Genomic DNA, 25,394 nt, shown 5'->3' on the forward strand with positions numbered 1-25,394 from the left:
TTCAGCCTCAGTCCCCTTCCTTCTCTGTGGCCCTGAGATTCCTGGGCTCTTCAGGTTCTACCACTGGCTTGCTGTGGGCCCACTTGAGGTAGTCATTTAAAGTGAAAAGGCTAAGAGGACAAGCAGCAGGTGATGGTAGACCACTGGCTCTCAGTTGGGGGTGATTTTGCCCCCAACTGGCAATATCTGACATTTCACAGTTGGTTGTCACAAGTGGGGCATAGGACTGCTACTGGCATCTAAAGGTTAGAGGCCAGGGATGCTGCTAAACATCCTTCAATGCACAAAGACAACTGGTCCCTGGCCTGAAGTGTGCCACGGTTGAGAAACTGTAGTAGAAAGACCATGGTTGTGAATGGATGTTAGATGGACTTGGATTGGAACCAGTGGCCTTCTGTATGACCTTGGGCAAATCACTGAAACTCTGTGAACCTTAGATAAGTCAGCATAGTGATAAAAACACAAGTTCTAGAGTTTGAATTCCAGCTTTATTAATCAGTATGCGACCCTAGGCAAGCCTGTTTCCTTACCTATAAGACGACTTACCTCAAAGGGATGGATTAATTGATCATGGAAAGTGCTTAGCCAACATTATTACAACTAATGCTAGCTTCCTTGCTTTTCCTCTTTGGACTTCTACAGCATATGGCTTCTGTACTCACAACATTCTATATGGCACGGTTCACTATTGTTTCTACTTGGGTCTGTATGCCACAAGGTCCTTGAGGGCAAGGACTTGATATCTGCTTTCCCCACAGTCCCTAAGCAGATGCTTAGCACCTAAACACTTGCCTGTCTTTAAATTGCGTGTAAAGTGAATCCATTTTTGTTGTCTCACATTGTTTGTATTTTTAACCCTCTTTGCTGAAAACCCTTTTCACTGAAAAGTTCTGTTAACCCTAATTAGGAATGTTCACTACTTCATTGAAGGTCTGCAGTAAGCTGTAAGGTACAATTTTTTCATCAAATGTGTCCTACTTGTAAATTTTATTCCTTTTAAAACCACTCAACTTGAGACAAACCACATCTCCCAACACGTCTGCGTTAAGTTTGTCCACAGATTGCTCCTGATAGGCCTTAGAGACGCAGCGGCTATTGGTATTAGTAACTTAGCTTTATCTTACCTGGGATAAAAGTCCCACTTTAGCCAAGTCAGAGGAGACTGCTAAGCACAGATTTGCAAAACCACAAAGAAGATGCTGCACTTTGCTTTCTAAGCAATCCATTAATTTGGCTCACCCCCCACCCCAACACCCTTTTTGTCTCTAAGCTAACATTGTAAATTCTCCAAGAACAGGGATTGTGTATCTTATATGCTTTATGTAAGAACATTTAGGCACTCTAAGAAAGGCTAATTGATAATGAAAGTGAAACAAGCTAACTCCTGCCAGATGGAGACCTAGCTCCACCTCTAACTTGCTGTACAACTTCTTTGGGACCAAATTTCCAGATCTCTACTACGTCCTTGTTGTGGCACCAAAATGAAAATACACAGGACAGCACAGTAGTTAAAAGTTCAGGCTCGCCTGAGGGGCAATCCCCAATTCTGCCACTTACCCGCTCCATGACCCTGGGCAAGTTATTTTACCTCCCTAAGCTATGGTTCCCCAATGGCAAAACACGTTTAATAGTTGTACTTATAATTCAAAGGGTTGTTCAGATAAATTAAGCCTTCCTTCCCCAGTGTTACATATTAATAATCTATTACATTTGAAGGAGAAGAGCACTAATTATCATTACTGGGACAAATCCATGCTCTTCCTGGGAGGTGACAAGAACCCTCCATGGTTTCACAGTCATGGCAGTGCTACTCCTCCAAGTTCCTAATTGCCACCGGCTGACCCACTTCCTTCTCTCTTCCCACCTTTTCGCCAAAGCCCTCTCTAGGGGCAAAGGACAGAGGCGCAGGCATGTAAGGTTAAAGAAACAATGTGTTTAATGGTAAAGCTTAGCACACTCCAGCACGGGGCATGGCCTGGAGTCGACGTAGCAGGGACGGGTAGGTAACCCCACGGAGCCTCACATGGCGAAGAGGATGAGGAAGGCAACCATCAAACAGAAGAGCCCCATGGCCTCAGACAGGGCAAAGCCCAGAATGGCATAGGAGAAGAGCTGCTGCTTGAGAGATGGGTTCCTGCCAGGGACAAAGATCCATGCCAGCCCAGGCAGAAGAAAGGGTGAGGGGGCATGGCTGGTGGTGGAGGGCACAGGAGGTTGAGGTGGTCAGGGAGGGCAATGACTGGGAGTAGGCCTAGACTGCACATTTCCTAGGGGATTTCAGTGGGCAAGCAGAGTAGCAATGTGGTTAAGTTTTAAGTGAGTCAGGTTGGACACATATTTAAATTCTCATTCAGAGGTCACTGGAGAAAACAGGAGGCAGATGATACTGACCCAAAGGCTCCTGAAGGGAGGTCAAGACTTTCTCGAATAGGATACAATTTACAAAGGGAAATGCACTAGGCCACCCCCAAACTTACCTGGCATAGCCGATGATCAAGCTGCCAAACACTGTCCCAATGCCAGCCCCTGAGCCAGCCACACCAACTGTGGCAGCCCCAGCACCGATAAACTTGGCCGCTGTGTCAATGTCCCGGGAGACAACACTGGTCTGGAACTCCCGTCTGGCCACCTGGAGTGGGGAGCTGCGGTAGGTAGGCTAGGAGGAGGGGGAGAGGGAAAGAGGGAGAGATTTAGGAAGAGAGAGCAAGGAGATAGGCCCAGGCACAGGTGGCTGACTCCACCCTCTCACCCCACCCACATGTGCTCTGAAACTACAGGCAAACTGCCTGGCAAGTACAGAATACTCTGACTGTAGAGCATGCTGGGAATTAGTTTGGGGTCTGTTCTCAGACAGGGTTAGGGAAACCTCACTTTTACAGGTTTCTCACCTACAATACCCATGTTGTGGGGCTTAGAAGCACCACAGCTTCTCTAACTCTTCTCCCACCCCCCACTAAAGGCAACTCAACAAACCTAAAGGATCCATCTAGGGAAATTCATAGGACAGCCTTTACTCCCTTACCTGTTTAGATGGGATCTCTGGCCTATTCAGGAACGAGGCAGACACAGGCCTGATTAGACCTCTGGTACAACAGCGGATCTATAAAATCAGAAAATACATTCCCCCTCCAATATCAGGCCCCCCAAGAAAATCCTAGTTGCTGAAAGTCTATCAAAAATAACCACAAACACCTTAAACAGAAAAAGTTCAAGTATTCAAGGCTGATTAATTTATTCCTGTTTGTACTAGATAGGCCTGTGCCAGAAGACAGTTATCCTTGGACCCTGATGTAGTCAGCAGGAGCAACTTTTCACTATTCAAAACCATGTATCAAAGTTCACTTCTACTGGCACGGCCTTAATCAGCATCCCAGAGTAGAACAGCATCCACACTATTTATCAAACCAGGTATAGGGAAGGTTTGTACCCTGATCGCCCCAAATGAATCAGAGATAGAAAATCCTATTTTGTAAAAATTTACCGTTATACACCCTGGATGGAGTGGGTCCTGAAGCCTAGCAAGACTCCTGAAACAGCCATCTACGCAAAGCCATCTGTAACATGGCTTTCTTGAAATATTTCTTAGTGCAGTTGTTCTCAAACTTGGCTGTAAATCAGAATCACCTGGGGAGTTCTAAAAAACACAGATGCCTGGATTCCACCTCCATTCCCAGAGTTTGATGTAACTGGTCTAGGGTGCAAGCCCGGGCATCACGAGTTTTAAAAGCTCCCCAGATTACTCAAGGTTGACAACAGCTTCAGTGGGCTGCCTGGTTAAGGCCAAGCCAGACTGAGGGGTAAAGGTCAGATCCAGACCGTGACGACATTCCAACGCTAAGGTAGCTAGCTTGGTTTAGAATTATTTGCTTGATTCTACAGGCCTAAAAAAAAAAAAAAAAAAAAAAGCATCCCTACAGCCTCCCCAAAGAGCAAACATCATCAGGAGGCCAAACTCCTCTGAGTTCATTCATTAAATCTTGACGGCTCCCTGCACCTGGCGCTACAGATATCCCAGGGCCTCAGCTTACCAGAGCCGGAGAAATGAGTAGTACCCCGGTGGTCTGCATTTTTTCGGTCTATAGAGGCAACAACAACAAAAAAGTTCCACTGAGAGTCTGGTCGGTTAGTTATCGTGGTGACCTTCGGTCGTCCCCTTCACCCCCGCCCGTCCTCCCTGGACCACGCTCTTCCTTCATGCCCCAGATGAGGAAGGCATTAGAGGTCAGAGGGACGGGGCGAAGTCCCCGGTCCACCACCTTCAGCGCGGCGGGTCTGCAAAGGAAAGGAAAGGAAATCGGAAGGAAAGGAAGGAGGCCAAGCCCCAGGAGAGAACTGTTGTGAAAGAAATGGTCTCCAGGGAAGGCTGAAGGCAGATACTGAGCACATGCCGGGAAGAGTCCTGCCCCTCTCACACAGCTGTCTTCAGCCCGCCTCAGCCAGGAGTCAATCCCTCATTTCGTTGGTAATTAACCTTAACTGGTAAAGCTACAGCTTCCCATCGCCCCTCCCGGTCCTGGGGTCAAATGCCTCTTCACACAACCCCGTCCAAAACCTGGCAGTCGCTGGCTCCCGACCCCAAGTCACCTGCACTCCCACTCCCCGGGTAACCCCGCTCGGACCAAGGCACTCGCCCCACTCAAGGTGACTGACTCACCTCCCAGCTTTACCACTTGGTCTCTGCGCTCAGCTCCCCCACCCACGTGTCCTGGGACTCCTCTACTCTCATTGGCCGAAATCCCTTCCTAACTCCCATTGGTTGAAGTCTTCTGTTCCTCCTTTCTTATTGGTTTTCCGCAGCTTCTTCCTCTCTCTCCACGGGAGCTTCGTGGCAATTCCCGCCTCCATGCGGGTAAAGGCGGGGTTTCCTCCAAGATCTGGTTTTCGATTGGTCAATCCCTGAAATGGTCTACCATAGAGTCGATGGGATTTAAGAGTCTATACCCTCCCGCGCAAAATGGCTACTAAGGTGGAAGCCGAAGAAAAAGGAGTGGGAGAGATGACCGGACGTATTACGCAGACAGACACACGACCTTGGACCTGAGCTTTCATTCGAACGTTCCGGCCTTTAGGCGCGTTGCATGTTGGGATTTGTAGTCGGGTCGGAAGCCCTTACAGCTGCTGAGATCCCGCGAGAGGTTCCTCCTCCGGCAGGGAGAGCCAACGCCTTTGCAGCAATTCCCACCTAAGTGATTTGTGGAAGCCGCTGCTTCCGCCCTGGTGAATAAACGCCGGCCCCTCCTGGGCTTGGAAGTTCTGAAGTGGGAGAGGGCGCATTTTGGAGTCTCAGCGCACGTTTAGCAGTCATAGATTAGCAACTGGATATTTTTTAAATAGCATTTTTTAATATTGTAAAACAATATTCTAAGGATACTTAATATCATGATAGAAAGATGAACCTAAAGGAAAGCAACAGGCAATTCACTGAAGAAGAAATGTATATAGCAGGAAAGAATGTGCAACCTTACTAATCAAAGAAACAGAAGTTTAAAACGCTCAATTTCGCACTTATCAAAAGAGCAGGGTTCTTGATGTGAGCCGGGCACAGTCGTATATTGCTGGTGAGAGTGTGAATTAGAAAACACTTCTTGAAAGCAGTTTGTTTGTATTTATTTTTTGATTGATCCGTCCTCTTTGACAGAAACTCTCTGATCCAGATGTTCTCAAGAAACTGAGTTCCTTTAAACTCTTCATCCTCTTTGATCTAGTAATAACACTTCTAGGAATCTATCCTGAGTAAATCAAAGATTCTGTTCAAAGGATGTGCATTGCAGTTTATAGAACTAGAAGAGTGGAAACAAGTGAATGTTTAACCAATGGTAAATAGCTAAATAAATTATATTATCTTCACTTTATGAAATAAGGAGATAATATGTTTTTGAAGAGTATTTTATGTTGAGAAAATTTTCATGCTGCAAGACATGAAAAATGCAAAACTGCATAGCATTGTGAAAAAAATTATTGAAGAAAAGAAAACAAAAGATTAATAGTTAATTCTGGATGCTGTCATAAGACTGATTTATATTTTCATCTTTCCAAGTTTTCGTGAGTATGTATTAAATTTATAATAGAAAAATACTAAAAATTACATTAGATTGGAAAGTCAGAGCTCTGGACTCTTAGGAAAACATTTTAATATTTAGGAGACTAAAATATACTGCCAACATGATATAATGTGAGCAGTGTGCAGTTTTGAAATCACAGAGATTTGAGTTGCTGTCTTGACTCTGCCATGCAACTGGATATGTAACTCTGAGCAGATTACCAAGTCTCTCTTGGCTTTAGTATTGAGGCCTCATCACATGGCAAGCACCATGATAGGTGCTTTCACCTATTTCATAATTTAATCCTTACAACAACCCTTTGATGTAGGTATTATTTATCCCATTTTACAGAATATCTTTCTCAGGCTTTACCCATATTTAGTGCGGGATCAAGTCAGAAGTTAGACCCAGGTCTGTCTAGGTCCTAAGGATAAGCTCTTAACCATTAGCTCTTGTGCCTCCCTAAAACCAAGAAAGCTGTAAGATAGGGTTAATAATACCTACTTGTGGGGACCCAAGTCCCTGGCCCCCTCCTCTCCATAGTGAAAGTGAGTTATTTCATGAAGCTGCCTACTTGACTGGACAGATGTTAAAGGTCATCAGACCTCCCCGGGGAGGGGAAAGAATGTACAAGTGGTATCAAAAACAAAGCATTAAAATTCCCTTCCCCATATCACTGTTGATAAATCTCCACACACCTGTGTCACAAGACCCTGCCACTTTGTTCTCACACCTATGGAATGTCTTTGTCCTAACCCTTAGAAACCACCCCCTGGCACCCCCTCCCCACCCCTGCTCTTTGTGGAGTGCTAACTTCCATCTTTTCCTGCCAGCCACTGCCAGGAAGAACTCTCTCCTGTCGGTAAGTCCTATTAAACTCATGTCTAATTCCGTGCCTGGGGCTGAGCTGGGTTGGAACACTTCCTTTCAGAAATAGGAGATAAAATAAATGCCAGGCACAGATTGCTGGTTGGTGAATAGTATCTTTCTGTCACTGTCCAAGAACAAGTTACAGTTTCATGTAGATCATCTCTGACTTTCTCCACATGTATTAATTTTTTTCATATACATATTTGTCTCATAGCTCTATTCTTAGCATATATTAAAAGTTGTCAAGTTCATCTTGTGACCTACTGAATGGCAGATAGTTCTGAGTCATGTTTAGAATGTGCATTTTGGAGTTAGACAAGCAGGGTTTGAGTCCTGTCCTGGCTCTGTATAACCTGGGGCAAGGTCCTTTACTTCTCAAATGCTCTGTATCTCCATCTGTAAAATGGGGCTATACCTTCTTCAGCAGGATTGTTGCGAGGAGTAAATGAAATAGTATATGTGGAAGTGCTCTTTTTATTAGTGAAATAGAAAGCCCTGGTAAACCAGCAGATGATGTGTGAACTGGAAGGGTGTTGGAAGCCTTATGTCCAGGACTGACTTCTTGGGAGTTATACCAGATGGCTTGGAGGAGGCCAAACAGCCTCTGTGGGAACTCAGAGAGGATTCCTGACTAGGGAGAAATGCTTCTGAAGGAGGCAAGGGGCAAGCTTGTGGTTGGTAAACCAACAGGTGCCTCTCTCCAAAGGCATTTCTGACTCTCCTTTCAAAACCTACCACTTCTACCTAGATCTCTTTTTACCTGCAAGCCCAGTTCCTTATTCTTATTTCAGGAATTCAGTTCAACAAACATTTTTCAGCACTTAACACATATCGAGCACTGTCCCAGTACACAGACGAATAAGATCAGTCACTGCCCTAAGAAAACTCAAAATTTGCAAGTAAATAAATATGTAAACAAATAATTAATACTATATTATGCCACAATAAAACTTGCAAGACACAAAGACATGCAAGACTAAGCCATCTGGAGAGAACCAAGGAAGGCTTTTTTTTTTTTTTTTTCTTTTTTAGAAAACCAAGAGAAAATGCTTTTTAATATGAATACTATACATTTGGGTACAAAAATGCAATATGCAAGTAGAAAACATTATTTTACCAATAATAACATCTCAACTAAGAACACAGAAATTAAGTTATTAAGGAATGTTAAGAGGAAAAGCATTCTTTAAAGTCGTATTCAATTGACTCTCTTAGGGGAAACAACATTTGTTTGGCTCTGGTCACAGTCCCATCATGTCCATTTTCTTTGTAAGTCCAGCTTCAATGGCATCCAGTTCTCATTTTGCTTCTTCCATTTTCACTTGAGCAAGAGATGGATTCGGCATTAAATCTGAATAGGACTCCATTTTTTTCTTCAAAGGTATCGTCTGTCGTTTTAGTTCTGCCAGTTCCTCTGACAGCGCTACTAGTGGCTGATGAGACAGAGAAGCATCCATGCCTCTGGCTGAAAGTTGCTCCTCTGCAGTCTTGATTCCAAATCTGAACTCCTCTGATTTTGCTTTTAGGAAGTCAATGTTCTGAAGACGACTGTCAACTTTGGCCCTTTCTGTAAAGAGATGCAGCTCTGCCTTCTCGAGGTCCTCTCGTAGACATTTTTCTAATACTAAAGTTGCATTTAGGTTTTTTTCAAGTTTTGTCAATTCAAGCTTGATTTCTTCATTTTTGGATTTGGTATGAAAAAGATCAGAGGTCAAATCATTCACTGCAGGGATATAACTAGCTGGTGAGTTTTCTTTTGTTTCAAGCGCCATTGCACTGTCAACCAAAGCATTCAGATATCTGGAACTAATGCTAGAGAGATTGGCAGGGGAAAAATTCACACTCTCCATGAGAAGGTCTTGAAGATGCTTGGCTTCTGATTCATATTTGCTTGCTTTCTGTTTCAAGCCCTCTATTACTAGGGAGAGATCCCTGTCCCGGGCCTTGTTGCATTCTGAAAGGTGATATAAAATTTCTGTGGTCCGTGGATTCACCTCATATTGTGGTATAGGATGAACTCTAAATATTTTTTTTCAACCAGGCAGCAACCTGTGCTTCTTTCTGCTAGGGCACCTCCATATCTGCTGCTCTTGCCACTTCCCGAGATGCTCCAGGAAGGCTTTTTGAAAATTTGATTTTGGAACTAGGTTTTGAGGGTAAATATAAGAGAGCTAGATATATCGAGGGAGAGGGTGAGAATGGATGAGGCTATTCCAGGCTGAGTGAACAGCATATATGAAAACACAGAGGAGAGTTGGTGTATCCAAGTTTAGACCATGGAGCTATGGCCAAGGGCCAATACAAAGATGACCACTGCACTTCCAATTTTGGCAGCATTACAGACTGAATATTCTTAAAATCTTCCTGCCACAAACACCTAAAAATGCTGCACAAATATAATAAATATATTTTTAAATGTATGGCCTTGATTTTGTCAGGTAAAGGAAAATATATCCTATTTTATACCCAATTACCAATTTCCTATGAGCCAAAACAACACCTCCCCTACCAAATAACACAGCTGGTGGTTATAGCTTTTCTATCAACAATAGTAACAAAGGTAAAGGACTTTCTTTTTGTGGGGGGATGGGGGGATAGAGATGGTTCATGGGGATAAATGCTAGCTTTTAAATGCATAAGTGAGCTCACAAGAAAGTGAGATAAATCCTTAGAGATCAAAATCAAAGAGGGAACTTAAAACCGAAGCTGTAAACATGTAATAATAAACTGAAGCTGTTACGGCTGGGAATATGGTGGGATAGTGTCAGTTTTGGAAACCAAGCAGCTTGAGTTTTAATTCCCCTGGGGACAGAAGGGTTTGGGGCTTGTGAAAGATAGGTAGTTGGAACTGAAATTCCCAAATAAAAGCTAAGATCCTCAAAAAGCTACACCCTTTTGTAAAGAGTAGATTTAAAGGAAAATCCATCCTCAGTAACAAGTAAGCTAGCCAGCCCATACCTAGCTCTGGGTAAGAAAACAACATTTTTTCCTCAAAATTTGTAACTACAGGACTATATTTTATGTTGGTTTTGGATTCAAATCTAAATCCTGTGGTCCCGAAATGCCCAAGCTGAGTAATTGGTATTAAAAATGATCTTGGGGAAGGTGACATCATCAACATGGCAACATAAACAGCTACTGAAAACTTCTCTCCAGAGATTCAATAAAAAAAGGACAATTCTGAATTGTTTGAAACTCTGGGGGAGGATACAGACTGGAGAAAGGCCCTGCATATGCTGAATTGAAGAAAGAGAAGAAATATCAGGTAGGAATCTTCTGTCACAGATCAGCCAGTCCTTTCCCCTCCCTCTCACTTGTTCTCCATGTGTGAAAGGCACAGAATCAGCAGACAGGAACCCTCTGTGCCAGTTTGAATGTATTTTGTCCCCCAAAATGCCATTATTTTTTATATAATCTTGTATTGGTAGACATATTAGTGTTGATTGGATTGTAATTCTTTGAGTGTTTCCATGGAGATGCAACCCACTCAACTGTGGATGATAACTCTGATTAGATGATTTCCATTGAGGTGTGGCCCTGCCCATTCAGTGTGGACCTTGATTAGTTTACTGGAGCACTATATGAGCTCAGACAGAAGGAGTGAGCTTGCTACAGCCAAGAGGGACACTTTGAAGAATGCACAGAAGCTGAGAGAGTAGCTGCAGATGAGAGACAGTTTGAAGATGGCCGTTGAAAGTAGACTCTTGCTCTGGAGAAGCTAAGAGAGGACAAAAACGCCAAGAGCAACTAAGAGTGATGTTTTTGAGGAACTGCAGCCTAGAGAGGAATGTCCTGGGAGAAAGCCATTTTGAAACCAGAACTTTGGAGCAGATGCCAGCCACGTGCCTTCCCAGCTAACAGAGGTTTTCCAGACACCATTGACCATCCTCCAGTTAAGGTACTTGATTGCTGGTGTGTTACCTTGGATACTTTATGGTCTTAAGACTGTAACTGTGTAACCAAATAAACCTCCTTTTATAAAAGCCAATCCATCTCTGGTGTTTTGCATTCTGGCAGCATTAGCAAACTAGAACACCGTCTCACCAGGGACACAGATTTTTAAATCTCTCACAGCATTGAGACATACCCCCACTGTTTGAAGACCCGGGGGACAGGGGAGAACATTTCAAAGCCCAGATCAGTGAGGGACAAGAGACTGAGAAAACATGGACAGGACTGTGTTTCCAGCCCTGGGTCTGAAAACCCATCCCCCATCCTTGAGGGAAGCAGCAGCTGGCAGCTGTTTCCTTGCCTTGGGGATGGCTGAAGTACTGAGTCAGCTGAAAAAGTACTCTTCCACAGGTGTAGCCCCTCATCAAGCCAGATTTTGTCTGGCAAAGTGAGGACATAGGAATCCCTCAGTTTCATCTCACTTGTGTAGATAGAGCCTGTGCTTGGAGGCAAAGCAGCCTCTGAGGATGATTAAGATACCAAACATTGCCATCTGCTGGACTGTCCAGGAAGTGCAAGGGAAACAGAGTACCACTGGAAGCCAGGAGATCTGTATTACCACACACAGTGAACTTGCTAAGGTGCCCAGTACCTACCTCCCAAATCTGTGGCAGGCCATGTTGGGGCCTGATTTTTGGGGAAGACTAGGGGGCAGAGCCAATCTAACAATTGGCCAGTGAGAGAAACAAAGAAATAAAGAGATCAAAGAAAACCAACAAGAAAATCCAAGGCAAAAGAGATAAAACAACCCCCAGAATAAACTAATCAAGAAAATCAGATGCCTAGACAGCAAAAAATCATGAGCCACACCAGGAAACATGAAGATATGGCCCAGTCCAAGGAACAAACAAACTAACACCTCAAGAGATGAAACAATGAATCAAAGATGTTCAAACAAATCTTCTAAATAAAATTAATGAGTTGAAAGAAAATGTGATAAAAGAGATGAAGGATATAAAGAAGACACTGGGTGATCAAAAGAATTTGTAAGCTTGGAAAAACAAATGGCAGAACTTATGGGAATGAAAGGCACAATGGAGTCATACAACAGCAGACTTGGAGAGACAGAAGAAAGGATTACTGAACTAGAGGACAGGACATCTGAAATCCTATACACAAAAGAACAGATAGGGAAAACAATGGAAAAATATGAGCAGGGGCTCAGGGAATTGAAGGACAACATGAAGCGCATGAATATACATGTTATAAGTGTCCCAGAAGGAGAAGAGAAGGGAAAGGGGACATAAAGAATAATAGAGGAAATAATCAATGAACATTTCCCAACTCTTATGAAAAAAATAAAATTACAGGTCCAAGAAGCACAGTGTATCCCAAATAGAATTGATCCACATAGACCTACTCTAAGACACTTCTAATCAGATTGTCAAATGTAAAAGACAAAGAGAAAATTCTGAAGGCAAGAAAAAAGCAATCCATCACATACAAAGGAAGCTCAATAAGATTAAGTGTGGATTTCTCAGTAGAAACCATGGAGGCAAGAAGGCAGTGGTGTCATATATTTAAGATACTGAAAGAGAAAAACTGCCAACCAAGAATACTATATCCAGCAAAACTGTCCTTCAAAAATGAGGGAGAGTTTAAAATATTTACAGATAAACAGACACTGACAGAGTTTGTGAACAGAAGACCTCCTTTATAAGAAATACTAAAGGGAATGCTACAGACAGGTAGGAAAAGACAGGAGAGAGAGGTTTGGAGAAGAGTGTAGAAAGAAAGATACCAGGACATAGAAATAGGGTAAAGATCAGGCATTTGATGCTGAAGGAGTACAGAATGTTAAACAGGATTGATTGTATAGATCCAGAAATGGATGGCACAATGCTTTGTGATGGTAGCACAATGTAAGTAAATGGAACAAAGATGACTGTGATATGGTTGAAAGAGGAAGGTTAGGGGCATGTAGGACACCAGAAGGAAAGTAAAATATAAATATTGAGACAGTATAACTTAGTGAAACTTAGAGTGGTCAATGATTGTGATTAAATTTACAAATACAAGAATGTTTTTACATGAGGGAGAACAAATGAATGTCAACATTGTGAGGTGTTGAAAATGGGATGGTATTGGGAAAAAATACAATCAAGACAAACTGGAATCTATAGCTAACAGTAACATTGTAATATGCTTCCATTAATTGTAACAAAGGCAAATATACCAAAGTTAGGTGTCTATAAAAGGGGGATATAAGGGAGGGTTATGGGATTCTTGGTGTTGGTGGTGTTGTCTGACCTTCTTATTGTGTTTTATTTTAGTTTTTTCTTTTGTTGTTTTTCAGTTGTCATTTTTTTCTTTCATTTTTTTCCTTTTTCCCCTCTTCCTCTTTCTTTGTGGAAGAAATGGAAATGTCCTCATATGGACAGTAGTAGTAAATGCATAACTATGTGATTATACAGGGAACTATGGATTGTTTACTTAGGAGGCAGTGTATGGTGTGTGAATAAAACCATCTAAAAAATAAACAGAGGGATACAAATGCTCGAGAGAATGTGGAGAAAAGAATGTACCTAATCACTGTTGGTGGGGATGTAGAATGGTGCAGCCGATCTGAAGGGCAGTGTGATGGTTCACAGGAAGCTAAGCATGGGGCTGCCATATGGTCCTGAAGCCTTATTATTGGGTATATACCTGGAAGAACCGAAAAGAGAGACATGAATGGACATTTGCACAGTGGGGTTTATGGTGGCGGTATTCATGATTCGCAGAGGATGGAGGTGGCCTAAGGGTACATAAACTGATGAAAGGAATGGCACACTATGGTGTATATATACAATGGAATATTGAATGACTACAAGAAGAATGAAGTTGTGAGGTATGCAACTAAGTGAATGGACATCAAGGACAGTGTGTTGAGTGAAATAAACCAGAAATGAAAAGACAAACATTATAGTGCCTCACTAATATGGACTAACTACAATGTGCAAACTCTGAGAATTGAATCTGAGAGCATAGGTTATCAGGGGAAGGCTTATTGTAAAGTTACCTAGATTGTAAGCTCTTACAGCAGTTACATCTGTTCCTGAGTTGTAATGGCTATTCCTAAATTCTGAGATGCTGGGCTCTTTGTGTATAACCTGGTTGGTCCCTGGAACTCTGGGTATCTGTGTGACACCTGAGACTCAGAGCCAGGGTCTGGCAGCTATGAATGTCAGCATTACCCCATTCAGCAAATGCTAAAGAGTCTGAAAAAGAGATCAGACTTCAATTACTGAGATGAACAAAATGGACTTGGTTAGGACTAAGGTAAATCAGACTAAAGGGTAAAGGACAATAATGGTGATGTTTTAAAACTTCAACTTCTGTGTGAGACCAAAGGAAGAGATGTTTATTTGGTGTAAAAATCTATATTTTTTGTAACACACTATATAATCTAACCTATATGGTCAGTTTATTTAAACACCATAATTACATGGAACTTTGAATAGGGAGTGAAACCTGCTTGGTTTGTACAGGTTAGTGTGAAGCCCTGATAGATAGCAGAGTAATTTGGACAGTATTTGCAAAACCCCCTTCAGGGACTGGGGGAAAACATGGAAATATTAAACTTCCTCACCTGGGGAATTGCAGATATTTTCACAAGCATTGGGGACTACCAATTTCGAAAGCTGAGGACTCGATCTTGGGACTTGTCCTTATTAAGTTTGTTACTGCAAAGGAGAGGCTAAACCTACTTAGAATTGTGCCTGGGAGTCACCCACAGAGAACCTCTTTGGTTGCTCAGGTGTCGCCTCTCTTTCTAAGCCAACTCTGCAGGGGGGCTCACTGTCCTGCCCCCCACATGGGACATGACTCCCAGGGTAGTAAATCTCCCTGGCAATGTGGGACATGACTCACCAGGATGAGCTTCATCCTGGCAACATAGGATTGAGAAAGCCTTATTGGACCAAAAGGGGGAAGATAAATGGAACAAAATAAAGTTTCAGTGGCTGAGAGATTTCAAATGGAGTAGAGAGGTCATTCTGGAGGTTATTCTTATATGTTACATAGATATCCATTTTTAGTTTTTAATGTATTGGAGTAGCTAGAAGGAAATACCTGAAACTGTTGAACTGCAACCCAGTAGCCTTGATTCTTGAAGACAATTGTATAACTATATAGCTTATACTGTGTGACCGTGTGATTGTGAAAACCCTGTGGCTCATACTCCCTTTATCCAGTATATGGACAGATGAGTAGAAAAAGGAGGACAAAAAGTAAATGAATTGTAGGAAGGGATAGGGGGTATGGGATGTTTTGGGTGTTCTTTTTTAATTTAGTTTTTATTCTTTTTTTGTGTGTGTGGTAATGAAAATGTTCAAAAATTGATTGTGGTGATGAATATACAACCATATAATGGTACTGTGAACAACTGCTTTTACACATGGATGATTGTTTGGTTTATGAATAAAATTCAATAAAATTGAATTATTTAAAAAAAAAAGTGACCTTGGACCAGAGATGTCCTAGGTTGAAACTTCTCTGGATCCATACAGAATTCCCACATAAAAGCTCAATTGAAAAATGAGCTCCACAAGGGAACAGTCCACAGTGAGCAAGAATCAGTAGAGATAACAAACAGCAAGAATTTCATATAATACAACTCTTGGATGGCTATTATAAAAGAGGCAGTAAAATGTGGTAATTAAAGGTATGGATTCTAAACCCATGGGTTCTATTCCAGGCTCTCCACTTACCGTTCATGTGATCTTGGGCATGTTGATTAACTTCTCCATGGCTCCATGGAGGAACATGTATAGGGTTGTTATGAGGATTAAATTATTTAATATTTGTAAAGTGCCTAGACAGTGCCCAGTATATAGTGTCATATAAATGTTTGTTATTATTATAAGCTAAACTATTTTTACAAAGACTAAGGGTATAAACAAAGGAATAAAAAAAAAAGAATGAGAAGGTATAAAAAAGAACTTGCAGATTTGAAAAAAATAAATGAAACTTTTAAAATGAAAATTGCAGTAATTGAAATTTAAAAGTCTTAATGGATGGGTTAAACAACAGATTAATCACAGTTGAAGGGAAAATTGGCACACTGGAAAATGGTCTGAGGATCAGAAAGAGGCACAAAGAAATAAAAGATCAAAAATATGAAAAAGGTTAAGAGACATAGAGGTCAGAAAGAGAGCTAACACATAACTAATCAGAATATTAGGAGAGAATAGAATAAGCAGTATTTGAAAACATAATATATATTCTTATTTTTAAAAAAACAGAAATGAAAACATAAGTCCACACAAAAAATGTGTACATGACTGTCTGTAGCAGCATTATTCATAATAGACAAAAAGTGGAAACAACTAAAATGTCCATCAATTGAAGAATGCATGTATAAAATGTGGTATATCCATATAATGGAATATTACTTTGCCATAGAAAGAAATGAAGTACTGATAAATTCTACAACATGGAAGAACCTTGAAATTATTACGCCAATTGAAAGAAGCTAGAAACAAAATGCCACATATTGTATGATTACATTGATAAGAAATGTCCAAAGTAGACAAACCCATAGAGACAGAAAGAGATTAGTCATTGACAGAGGTTAGCAAGAGGGGGAAATGGGAATGACTGCTAATTGGTATGGTGCTTTTTTGGGGGAGTGATAAAAATGTTCTGCATTTAGATGGTGGGGTTGGTGTGAGGACCCAGGGCCTGAGCCTGGGCCCCCTCCCCTCCATAGTGATTTTACATAGCCACCTACTTGACTGAAACAGAAATTAAAAGTCATCAGACCTCCCCAGGGGAGGAAACTATGCATTGTTAATAAAGCATTGAATCTCCCCTCCCCAATCACCATTAATAACTAATCTCCACACCCTGTGTCACAAGACCTTGCCAAAACTCTGTTTTCACACCCTCCTTGTCCTAACCTGTGTAACACACCCCCTGAACCCTCTGCTTTTGTGGAGCGCTAACTTCCATCTTTCCTGGTCTGCTGCCACCGTGGAACAAATCATCTCCTGTAAGTAAGTCCTATTAAACTCATGTCTAACTCCACGCTTGGCGTGTTCTTGGTCCTAGGGCTAAGCTGGGTTGTGACAGACTGATACCCAATTCTGTAAATATACTAAACAACACTAAATTTTACAAGAAATAAGATGCTTTCAGATTCCATCTCCCCACGGAGGCATTGAACAATGAGCAAGAACTTGCACAAACATCTTTCTCAAAGTTCCAGAAAACAGTTAAGGGACTGCAGTAATAGGGTGAGCTCTGTTTCAAGAAAAAGTGGTAGGATCTTGTAGTGTCCTGGATGGCTCCTTCCCTACCCCTCATTGGCCTGGCACAGAGCTGGCCAGCAGTCCCAGTGTGGATCCCTGGTCATGGTTCAAGCGGGAGCAAAGTAACCCTTGTGCACCTACTAGGAGCCCAATCTGGTGATGGCCTGAGTGACTTGCCATCCAAGAATTTACCCTGCATGTAGAAGGTGGCTCACAGAGCTCTCCTACAGAACACTGTGGGAGAACAGTCAAGTCATATGGCCTGGGGCAACGGACTGCTGGCTGTAGGACAAACCCAGTGCTGTGCCTGGGACCATGAAGAAACTGTTTTTAGAGAATTTGTAGGTTTACAGAAAAATCATGTAGAAAATACATTCTGTAGGTTGTCTTTTTTTTTAATTTTTTTTATTAAATTCAGTTTTATTGAAATACATTCACACACCATACAATCATCCATGATATACAATCCACTGTCCACAGTATGATAACATAGTTATGCATTCATCACCACAGTCTATCTCTGAACATTTTCCTTACATCAGAAAGAACCAGAACAAGAATAAAAAATAAAAGTGAAAAAAAACACCCAAATCATCCCCCCATCCCACCCCATTTGTCCTTTAGTTTTTATCCCCATTCCTCCACTCATCCATACACTAGATAAAGGGGGTGTGATCCACAAGGTCTTCACAATCACACTGTCACCCCTTGTAATCTACATTATTATATAATTGTCTTCAGGAGTCCAGACTGCTGGGTTGGAGTTTGGTAGTTTCAGGTATTTACTTCTAGCTATTCCAATACATTAAAGCCTAAGAGGTGTCATCTATATAGTGCATAAGAATGTCCACCAGAGTGACCTCTCGACTCCATTTGGAATCTCTCAGCCACTGAAACTATTTCGTCTCATTTTGCATCCCCCTTTTGGTCAAGAAGATACTCTCAGTCCCATGATGCCGGGTCCACATTCATCCCCGGGAGTCATACTCTGCGTTGCCAGGGAGATTTACAACCCTGGGAGTTGGGTCCCACGTAGGGGGTGTAGGTTGTCTTTTAACTTTCATGATAAAGTCCTTTGATGTACAAATTTTAAAATTTTGATGATGTCTTATTTATCTGTTTTCTCCTTTGTTGCTCATGCTTTGGGTGTAAAGTCTGAGAGACCATTGCCTAACACAAAGTACTAAAGATGACTTCCTGCGTTTTCTTCTAGGACTTTTATAATTTCTGGTTTTTATATTTAGGTTTTTGACCTATTTAGAGTTAATTTTTGTGTATGGTGTGAGGTAGGGATCTATCTCCATTCTTTTGCAGACAGACATCCAGTTTTCTCAGCACCATTTGTTGAAGAGACTATTGTTTCCCAATTGAGTGGACTTAGTGCCCTTGTCAAAAATCAATTGTTTGTGATTTGAGGGTTTATTTCTGAACTGTCAATTGATTCCATTGGTCTATTTGTCAGTCCTTGTGCCAGTACATGCTGTTTTGATTACCGGGGCTTTGTAATAAGTCTTAAAATTGGGAGGTGTGAATCCTCTAACTTTGTTCTTCTTTTCAAAATGGCTTTGGCTCTTTGGGGCCCATTACCCTTCCATATAAATTTGATGATTGGTTTTTCCATTTCAGCAAAGAGGGCTGGTGGAATTTTGATTGGGATTGCACTGAACCGGTATATTGCTTTGGGTAGAATTGACATCTTAATAATATCTAGTCTTCCAATCCATGAACAGGTATTTAGGTCTTTCTAAAATTTCTTTTATCTGTGTTTTGTAGTTCTCTGTGTACAAGTCCTTTACATTCTTGATTAGATTTATTATTGCTAAATATTTGATTCTTTGAGTTGTTATCATAAATGGAATTTTTTTTCTAGATTTCTTCTTCAAATTGTTTATTACCAGTGTGTTGAAACACTACTGATTTTTACATGTTGACATCGTACCCCACCACTTTTCTGAATTTGTTTATTAGTTCTAGCAGCTTTGTAGTGGATTTTTCAGGAATTTCTGCATTTTTAAAATAGGATTTTCATGTCATCTGCAATTAGGGACAGCTTCACTTTTTCCTTTACAATTTAGATGCCTTTCTTTCTCTTTCCTAATTTCTCTGGCTAGAACTTCCAATACAATGTTGGATAACAGTGGTGACAGTGGGCATCCTTGTATTTTCCTGATCTTAGAGGGAAAGTTCTCACTCTTGCACCATTGAGTACAATACTAGTGGTGAGTTTTTCGTATATGTCCTTCCTTATCATGTTGAGGAAGTTTCCTTCTATTCCTAGTTTTCTAAATGTCTTTATCAAGGAGGGGTGCTGGATTTTGTCAAATGCCTTTTCTGCATCAATTGATACGATCATGTGGTTTTGGCCTTTGTTCTGTTATTGTGGTGTATTACATTAATTGGTTTTCTTATCATGAGCCATGCTTGCATACCTGGGATAAATCCCACTTGATCATATTGTACAATTCTTTTAATGGGTTGTTGGATTCAGTTGGCTAGTATTTTATTGAGGATTTTTATATCTATATTCATAAGATATTGGTCTGTAATTTTCTTTTCTTATGGTATCTTTTTCTGGCTTTGATATTAGAGTGATATTGACCTGATAGAATGAGTTGTGGTGTGTTCCCTCCTCTTCAATTTTTTGAAGAGTTTGAGAAGGGTTGGTGTTAACACTTCTTGGAATGTGTGGTAAAATTCACCCAAGAAACGTACTGGTCCTGGGTTTTTGTTGTTGTTGTTGGGAAGTGTTCAGTCTGATTCCATCTCTTTATTAGTTATTAGTCTGTTGAGATCTTCTATTTCTTCTTTTTTTTTCTCTATTTCTTCTTGAGTCAACGTGGTTGGTAGTTTGTGTTTCTAGGATTTTGTCCATTTCATCTAGGTTATCTTAATTTGTTGGCATACAGTTGTTCATACTATCATGTTATAGTCCTTTTAATTTTGGTAGGATTGGTAGTAATGCCCCATCTTCATTTCTGATTATAGTTATTTGTGTCCTTTGTCAGTTGAGCTAAAGGTTTGTTGATTTTATACATCTTTTCAAAGAACAAATTTTGGTTTTGTTGATTCTCTCTATTGTTTTTTTATTATCTATTTAACTTATCTCTGCTCTAATCTTTGTTATTTCCTTACTTCTGCTTGCTTTGGATTTAGTTTGCCCTTCTTTTTCTAGACCCTCCAGTTGCAAGGTTAGATATTTTTAATGTAAGCATGTAGAACTACAAATTTCCTTTTCAGCCTTTCCTGTATTCTATAAGTTTTGGTATGTTATGTTTTCATTTTCCTTTGCCTCAAGATATTTTTTAACTTCCCTTGGAATTTCTTCTTTGACCCATTGGTTGTTTAAGAGTACAATGCTTAATTTCCACATATTTGTGAGTTTTCCATTTCTTCCTTTGTTATTGATTTCTTTTTTTTTTAATTTTAACCTCTCCTTTTTATTATCTTTTAGTTCAGCTTATGCAATAATTTGTATTTTTGAAAGAATTCAAGTTTACTGAATAAATGACATTGTTTATAGTTTATAAAGCAATTAAAGTTATTAAGTTATTAAATAAAATAAGTTGCTGGAGTAGCATTTAGTGAATTAAATAATACACACTTTGCAATAGATACACATTTATACAAAAAAATGAACTGAAAAAGAAACTGCTTGTTTTAGGGCACTACAAAGCAGATTTATATACAACAAACAATTAGAAGAAAAGCACAAGAAAGTTTCTACTTGATGCCACCAGAGTTTTCCTTGATCTTAAGAAAACTAAATTTTTTAGAGGTTAAGGCTATTAAGGTTACAGAAGCACAAACACCAAAACATTTCAAGTAAAAGTGGTTTTTAAGGGAAAAAAGTATGTTTTCTATTCTTGGCATAAATTTAATTTTTTTCCAGTGGAACCAAAAGCTCCTGAACCCCTTTCAGTGACATCTAAAACTTGAACTTTCTCTATTTCTGTATAAAAAATGCATTCAAAAATCAGCTGTGAAATTCATTCACCCCTTTTCACTTCAAACTTCTCTTTGCCAAAATTAAATAGCACAACATCAACATTTCCTCTATAATCTTCATCTATGACACCAGCTCCTACATCTATGAAGTGTTTTGCAGCCAAGCCAGAACAGTGGAGCTACTCTTCCATAACATCCAGAAGGAAGGGATATCTGAATGTCTGTTTCCACAAGGGCTTTCTGCATGGGTGGAGCTGTATAATCATAGGCACCATACAGGTCATAGCCCACAGCCCACGTGGACCCGTTTGGATGGGCTGTGGTGTGCTCCGAGAGCTGGGCAAAGCGGATACGCACACCCTCCTCCTCCACAGACTGGGCACACTTGCTGGGGAAGATGGCAGGGGTCTCTTCAGAGCACAGCATGGCAGTGCAAAGAAACTGGAACCGAAGAGAGAGCAGAGAACCCAACCAGAGAAGCCTTGTTATTGATTTCTAGCTTCATTCCATTGTGGTCAGAAAAAATACAGTGTATTTCAATCTTTTACAATTTATTGAGGTTTGTTTTGTGACCTAACATATGGTCTATCCTGGAGAATGATCCATGTGCACTCAAGAAGAATGTGTATTCTGCTGCTGTTGGGTGAAGTGTTCTATATATGTCTGTTAGGTCTAGTTAGTTTATAGTATTGCTCAAGTCTCCTATTTCCTAATTAGATAGATCTTCTATCTATTATTGAAAGTGGTGTGTAGAAGTCTCTTATTATTAATGTGGAACCATCTAGTTCTCCCTTCAAATCTGTCAGTGTTTGCTTCATGTATTTTGGGTCTCTGCCATTAGGCACATCTATATTCATAACTGCTATGTCTTCTTGTTGGATCGACCTCTTTTTTAGTATATAGTGACCTTCTTTGTCCCTCATGATGTTTTCTGACTTACAGTCTATTTTATCTAATATTTGTATAGGTACCTGTTTGGGCCTAGACCGAGTTCGTGCAGAGCATGGGCTGGTGCTGCTGCAAGACCAAAAAACACACCAGCACAGAAGTAGACATAGATTTCTTGGGACTTATGAACAGGAGAGAATCTCCAGTGGTGGCTGGTTTGGAGAGGTAGGGCAGGGACAGGGGGTGCAAGGAGCAATTTATGATTTTAGAACAAAGACATTCCATATAGTATAAGGATAGCAGGCCTCTAGTATAATCAGTAAAAGGGCCTAAGACCTGATATATTACCAAGATTAATGTTTAAGACTAAGAAACAATCAACGTCATTTTATGTCTGTGGTTACATTCTTTTCCCTCTGGGGAGACTGTTTGCTTTCTTGACTATCATCCTTGGGTTAAAAAAAAAAAGCAGGCTTGCTACATGCTGTTTAGGAGGGGACCCAGGCCCTACAAGGCAGCCACACTACCCCAACTCCCTTTTGGTTACTATTTGCAATATATATGTAATTTTAGAAAAGTTGTGGGTTTATGATGCATGGTATATGTTTTTCTATCCTTTCACTTTCAGCCTTCTTGTGTCTTTGAATTTAAGGTGAGTCTCTTGTAAACAGCATATAGAAGTTGGGTCATGATTTTTTAACCTTTCTGCCTATATCTGTCTTTTGACTGGAGGGTTTAATCCATTTATGCTTAAAGTAACTACTGATAATGCAGGACTTTTTTCTGCCATTTTTCTATTTGGTCTATGTGAATCTTATGCATTTTTTTGACTTTCAATTCTTCCATTAATGCCTACTTTCATATTTATTTGATTTTTTTGTGGTGTACCATTTTGAGTCCCTTCTCATTTCTTTCTGAATATATTTTTCATATATTTTCTTTGTGGTTACCATGGGGCTGAAATTTAACCTCCTAAATCTATAACAATCATGTTTGATTTGATACCAACTTAACTTCAATAGCATAAACAGACACTGTTCCCATACCCCTCTGTCTTCCCACCTTTTTGTTGTACTTGTTACGAATTAAATCTTTATACATTGCATGCCCAAACCATAGATTTATCATTACTTTCTATGCTTTTGCATTTTAGAAACTTTAAGAAGTAAAAAATGGAGTTACATACCAAAATATACAATACAATGGTACTGGTGTTAAGTAAATACCCATATTGTTACTTTTATGGAGGTCTTTATTTCTTTGTGCTGCTTTGATACACTATCTAGTGTCTTTTCCTTTCAGTCTGAAGAAATCCCTTTAGCATTGCTTCCAATTCAGGTCTAGTGTGATGAACTCCATCAGCTTTTGTTTACATGGGAATACTCTATTTCCCTCATTTTTGAAAGAAAGTCACACCAGATATAAAATTCTTGTTTGGCTAATGTTTTATTTCAGCACTTTAAATATTTCAGCCCCCTCTCTTCTTGCCTTCATGATTTCCGATGAGAAATTGGAACTTAATCTTATTGGGATTCTCTTGCACATAACTTGTTGCTTTCTCTTGCAGCTTTCAGAACTCTCTCCTTGTCTTTGGTATTGGACAGTTTGATTACCATGTGTCTGGGTGTGGTTTTCTTTGAGCTTATCCTGGGAGATTTATTATATGACTTAATGCAGGTAGTCCTTTGCCCAAGGCCACTTGTACTTGTTTCGTAAACTCCTTTAGCTGTCTGTGTGTTGCTTCTCTACCTTCAGGAAAAATTCTGGGAGTGTTAGCCCCAGACAAGATTTTTGGTTCAGTCTTTCAGATTCTACCAGATAGTTTGGCACTGACATACAGGTACCCCAGTATGTGCGTGGTAGTTACTCTGCTCCTTCTAGAACAGGGCCAGGGACCCACAATGGGAGCACATGCTGACTGCACACTGCACTGGGGAAGGGGTCAAGGGTGGACTAGCAAGTGCTCCAAAAGCTTTGCCTACTGTTCATCAGGCTGCTTTTTCTTAATTTGGTACTCGCCCAGTTATTGCAAGACTTTAACTGTTTACTGAAGTTTTGAAAAAAATGGCTCGGCCATTTTTTGCCAGTTGTTCAAAGATGAATGGGCATTTTACACCTCCATCTTGGTCGACCGGAGGTCTATCCATGTTAATGGGGAATTCCCAGGGCCACATGTGTATGCTCAAGAGAAGGGTTTGTCCTGGAGCTATTCTCTATACTCATTGTATGGATAAGCCCTGAGGGAGAGCACATACACAGGTCAATCTGCAAAGACTGAAAGAGTTGTTTTCTTTTCTTCTTCTTCTTCTTCCCCTTCTTGCCCTTCTTCTTCCCCTCCTTCTCCTCCTCCTCCTCCTCCTCCTTCTTCTTTTTGATAGCTCCTGGCATTCAAGAAAATCTCTGTCATAACAGTAGATGGAAACAAATTTAAGGAACAGATGCCTCAGAGTCTAAATTCCTGCAATAATACATTAAAATATCAAAATACACAGCTTTCAATAAAAGACTACAAAATATACAAAGAAATAGGAAGTGATGGCCCAGGCAAAGGAGAAAATTAAAGCATTAGAAACCAGCAATTAAGAAGACCAGATCTGGAACATACCAAATACAATTAAAAATGCTACCAAATAGACTTCTGGGAAGATGGCGGAGTAAGTGAGTCAGAACCAGCTTCTCCATCAGAGTAACTACAAAGGGGCCAGAGGATACCAGGGATCATGGTTCAGGGGTGTGACCAGCCATAGAGGGTCCCCCACAGTAAGTGGAGGGGATACCTGACAAAAACCGAGGCGGGACCATGGCTGGAGGGTCGGGGTGAGTGAGTTTCCTGTCTGGACCGCCTCCTCCCTCCAGGCCGGCAGCAGCAAAACCACCGCCATGCAAAGGAGTGAGCAGTAGCTCTCCACTCCTGTCCACCTACCTTGACAATTTGCTGGGGGGTGATCCTCCACAGCCAGGCAGCAGGGAGCTCCTGTGAGGGAAGCCCACAGGCAGTGATTGCTCTCCCCCCATGGAAGTTGGGGGCTTGGGGGGTGCAATGGTGAGAAACAAGGAAGGGAACAGGTACCATACCAGCAATCAGGCGCCACCCCCCCTCCAAAAAAAAAATCGTCCCAAATATACTCAAGTGCTAAAGGAAAACATGGACAAAGTACTAAAGGAAGTCAGGAAAGTGATAGATGAACACAAAGAGAATATCAATAGAGAGATGGAAATTATGAAAAGGAACCAAACAGAGCTGAAGACCATAGTAACAGTAATTAAAAAGTTTCCAGAGGGGTTCAACACTGGACTGGAGCTGGCAGAAGAAAAAAATTACTGAACTTGAAGATAAGACAATTGACATCATCGAGTCTGAAGAGGAGAAGTAAGAAAGAATGAAGAAAAGTGAACAGAGTTGACACTACATTCTAGGCCATGTTTGTCCAACACACATATGTACATCTACACTTCCTTCTCCCAA

At 40.8% G+C, this 25,394-nt stretch overlaps 1 protein-coding gene and 2 pseudogenes across 2 annotated transcripts; all 3 read right to left on the reverse strand.

The window, feature by feature from the left end:
• Positions 1 to 1,913: 1,913 nt before the first annotated feature.
• On the reverse strand, positions 1,914 to 4,759 carry ATP5MC1 (ATP synthase membrane subunit c locus 1). 2 transcript variants are annotated; one of them, XM_037809098.1, is made up of 5 exons: positions 4,655 to 4,759; positions 4,029 to 4,076; positions 3,023 to 3,100; positions 2,478 to 2,656; positions 1,914 to 2,134 (listed from the first exon to the last, which is right to left on the reverse strand). In XM_037809098.1, exons 2-5 carry the CDS (start codon positions 4,065 to 4,067, stop codon positions 2,020 to 2,022), a joined length of 411 nt encoding a protein of 136 aa, XP_037665026.1. In that variant the 5' UTR covers positions 4,068 to 4,076; positions 4,655 to 4,759; the 3' UTR covers positions 1,914 to 2,019. The 2 variants fall into 2 exon arrangements, with proteins under 2 accessions (XP_037665026.1, XP_037665027.1); XM_037809099.1 differs by having other exon boundaries at positions 4,585 to 4,665.
• Positions 4,760 to 8,152: 3,393 nt separating this feature from the next.
• Positions 8,153 to 8,990, reverse strand: LOC119514119 (annotated as a pseudogene).
• Positions 8,991 to 20,952: 11,962 nt separating this feature from the next.
• LOC119514744 lies at positions 20,953 to 21,466 on the reverse strand (annotated as a pseudogene).
• Between the last annotated feature and the right edge of the window lie 3,928 nt (positions 21,467 to 25,394).

This window comes from Choloepus didactylus, chromosome 18, assembly GCF_015220235.1.
Source record: "Choloepus didactylus isolate mChoDid1 chromosome 18, mChoDid1.pri, whole genome shotgun sequence".
Classification (NCBI taxonomy): Eukaryota; Metazoa; Chordata; class Mammalia; order Pilosa; family Megalonychidae; genus Choloepus; species Choloepus didactylus.

Coding starts and splice junctions, on each gene's coding strand:
- ATP5MC1 (XM_037809098.1), bottom strand. CDS start 4,067: ATGCAGACCACCGGGGTACTACTCATTTCTCCGGCTCTG. Junction 3,101..4,028: donor TACTCATTTCTCCGGCTCTG/GTAAGCTGAGGC, acceptor CTGATTTTATAG/ATCCGCTGTTGTACCAGAGG. Junction 2,657..3,022: donor CAGAGATCCCATCTAAACAG/GTAAGGGAGTAA, acceptor CCCTCCTCCTAG/CCTACCTACCGCAGCTCCCC.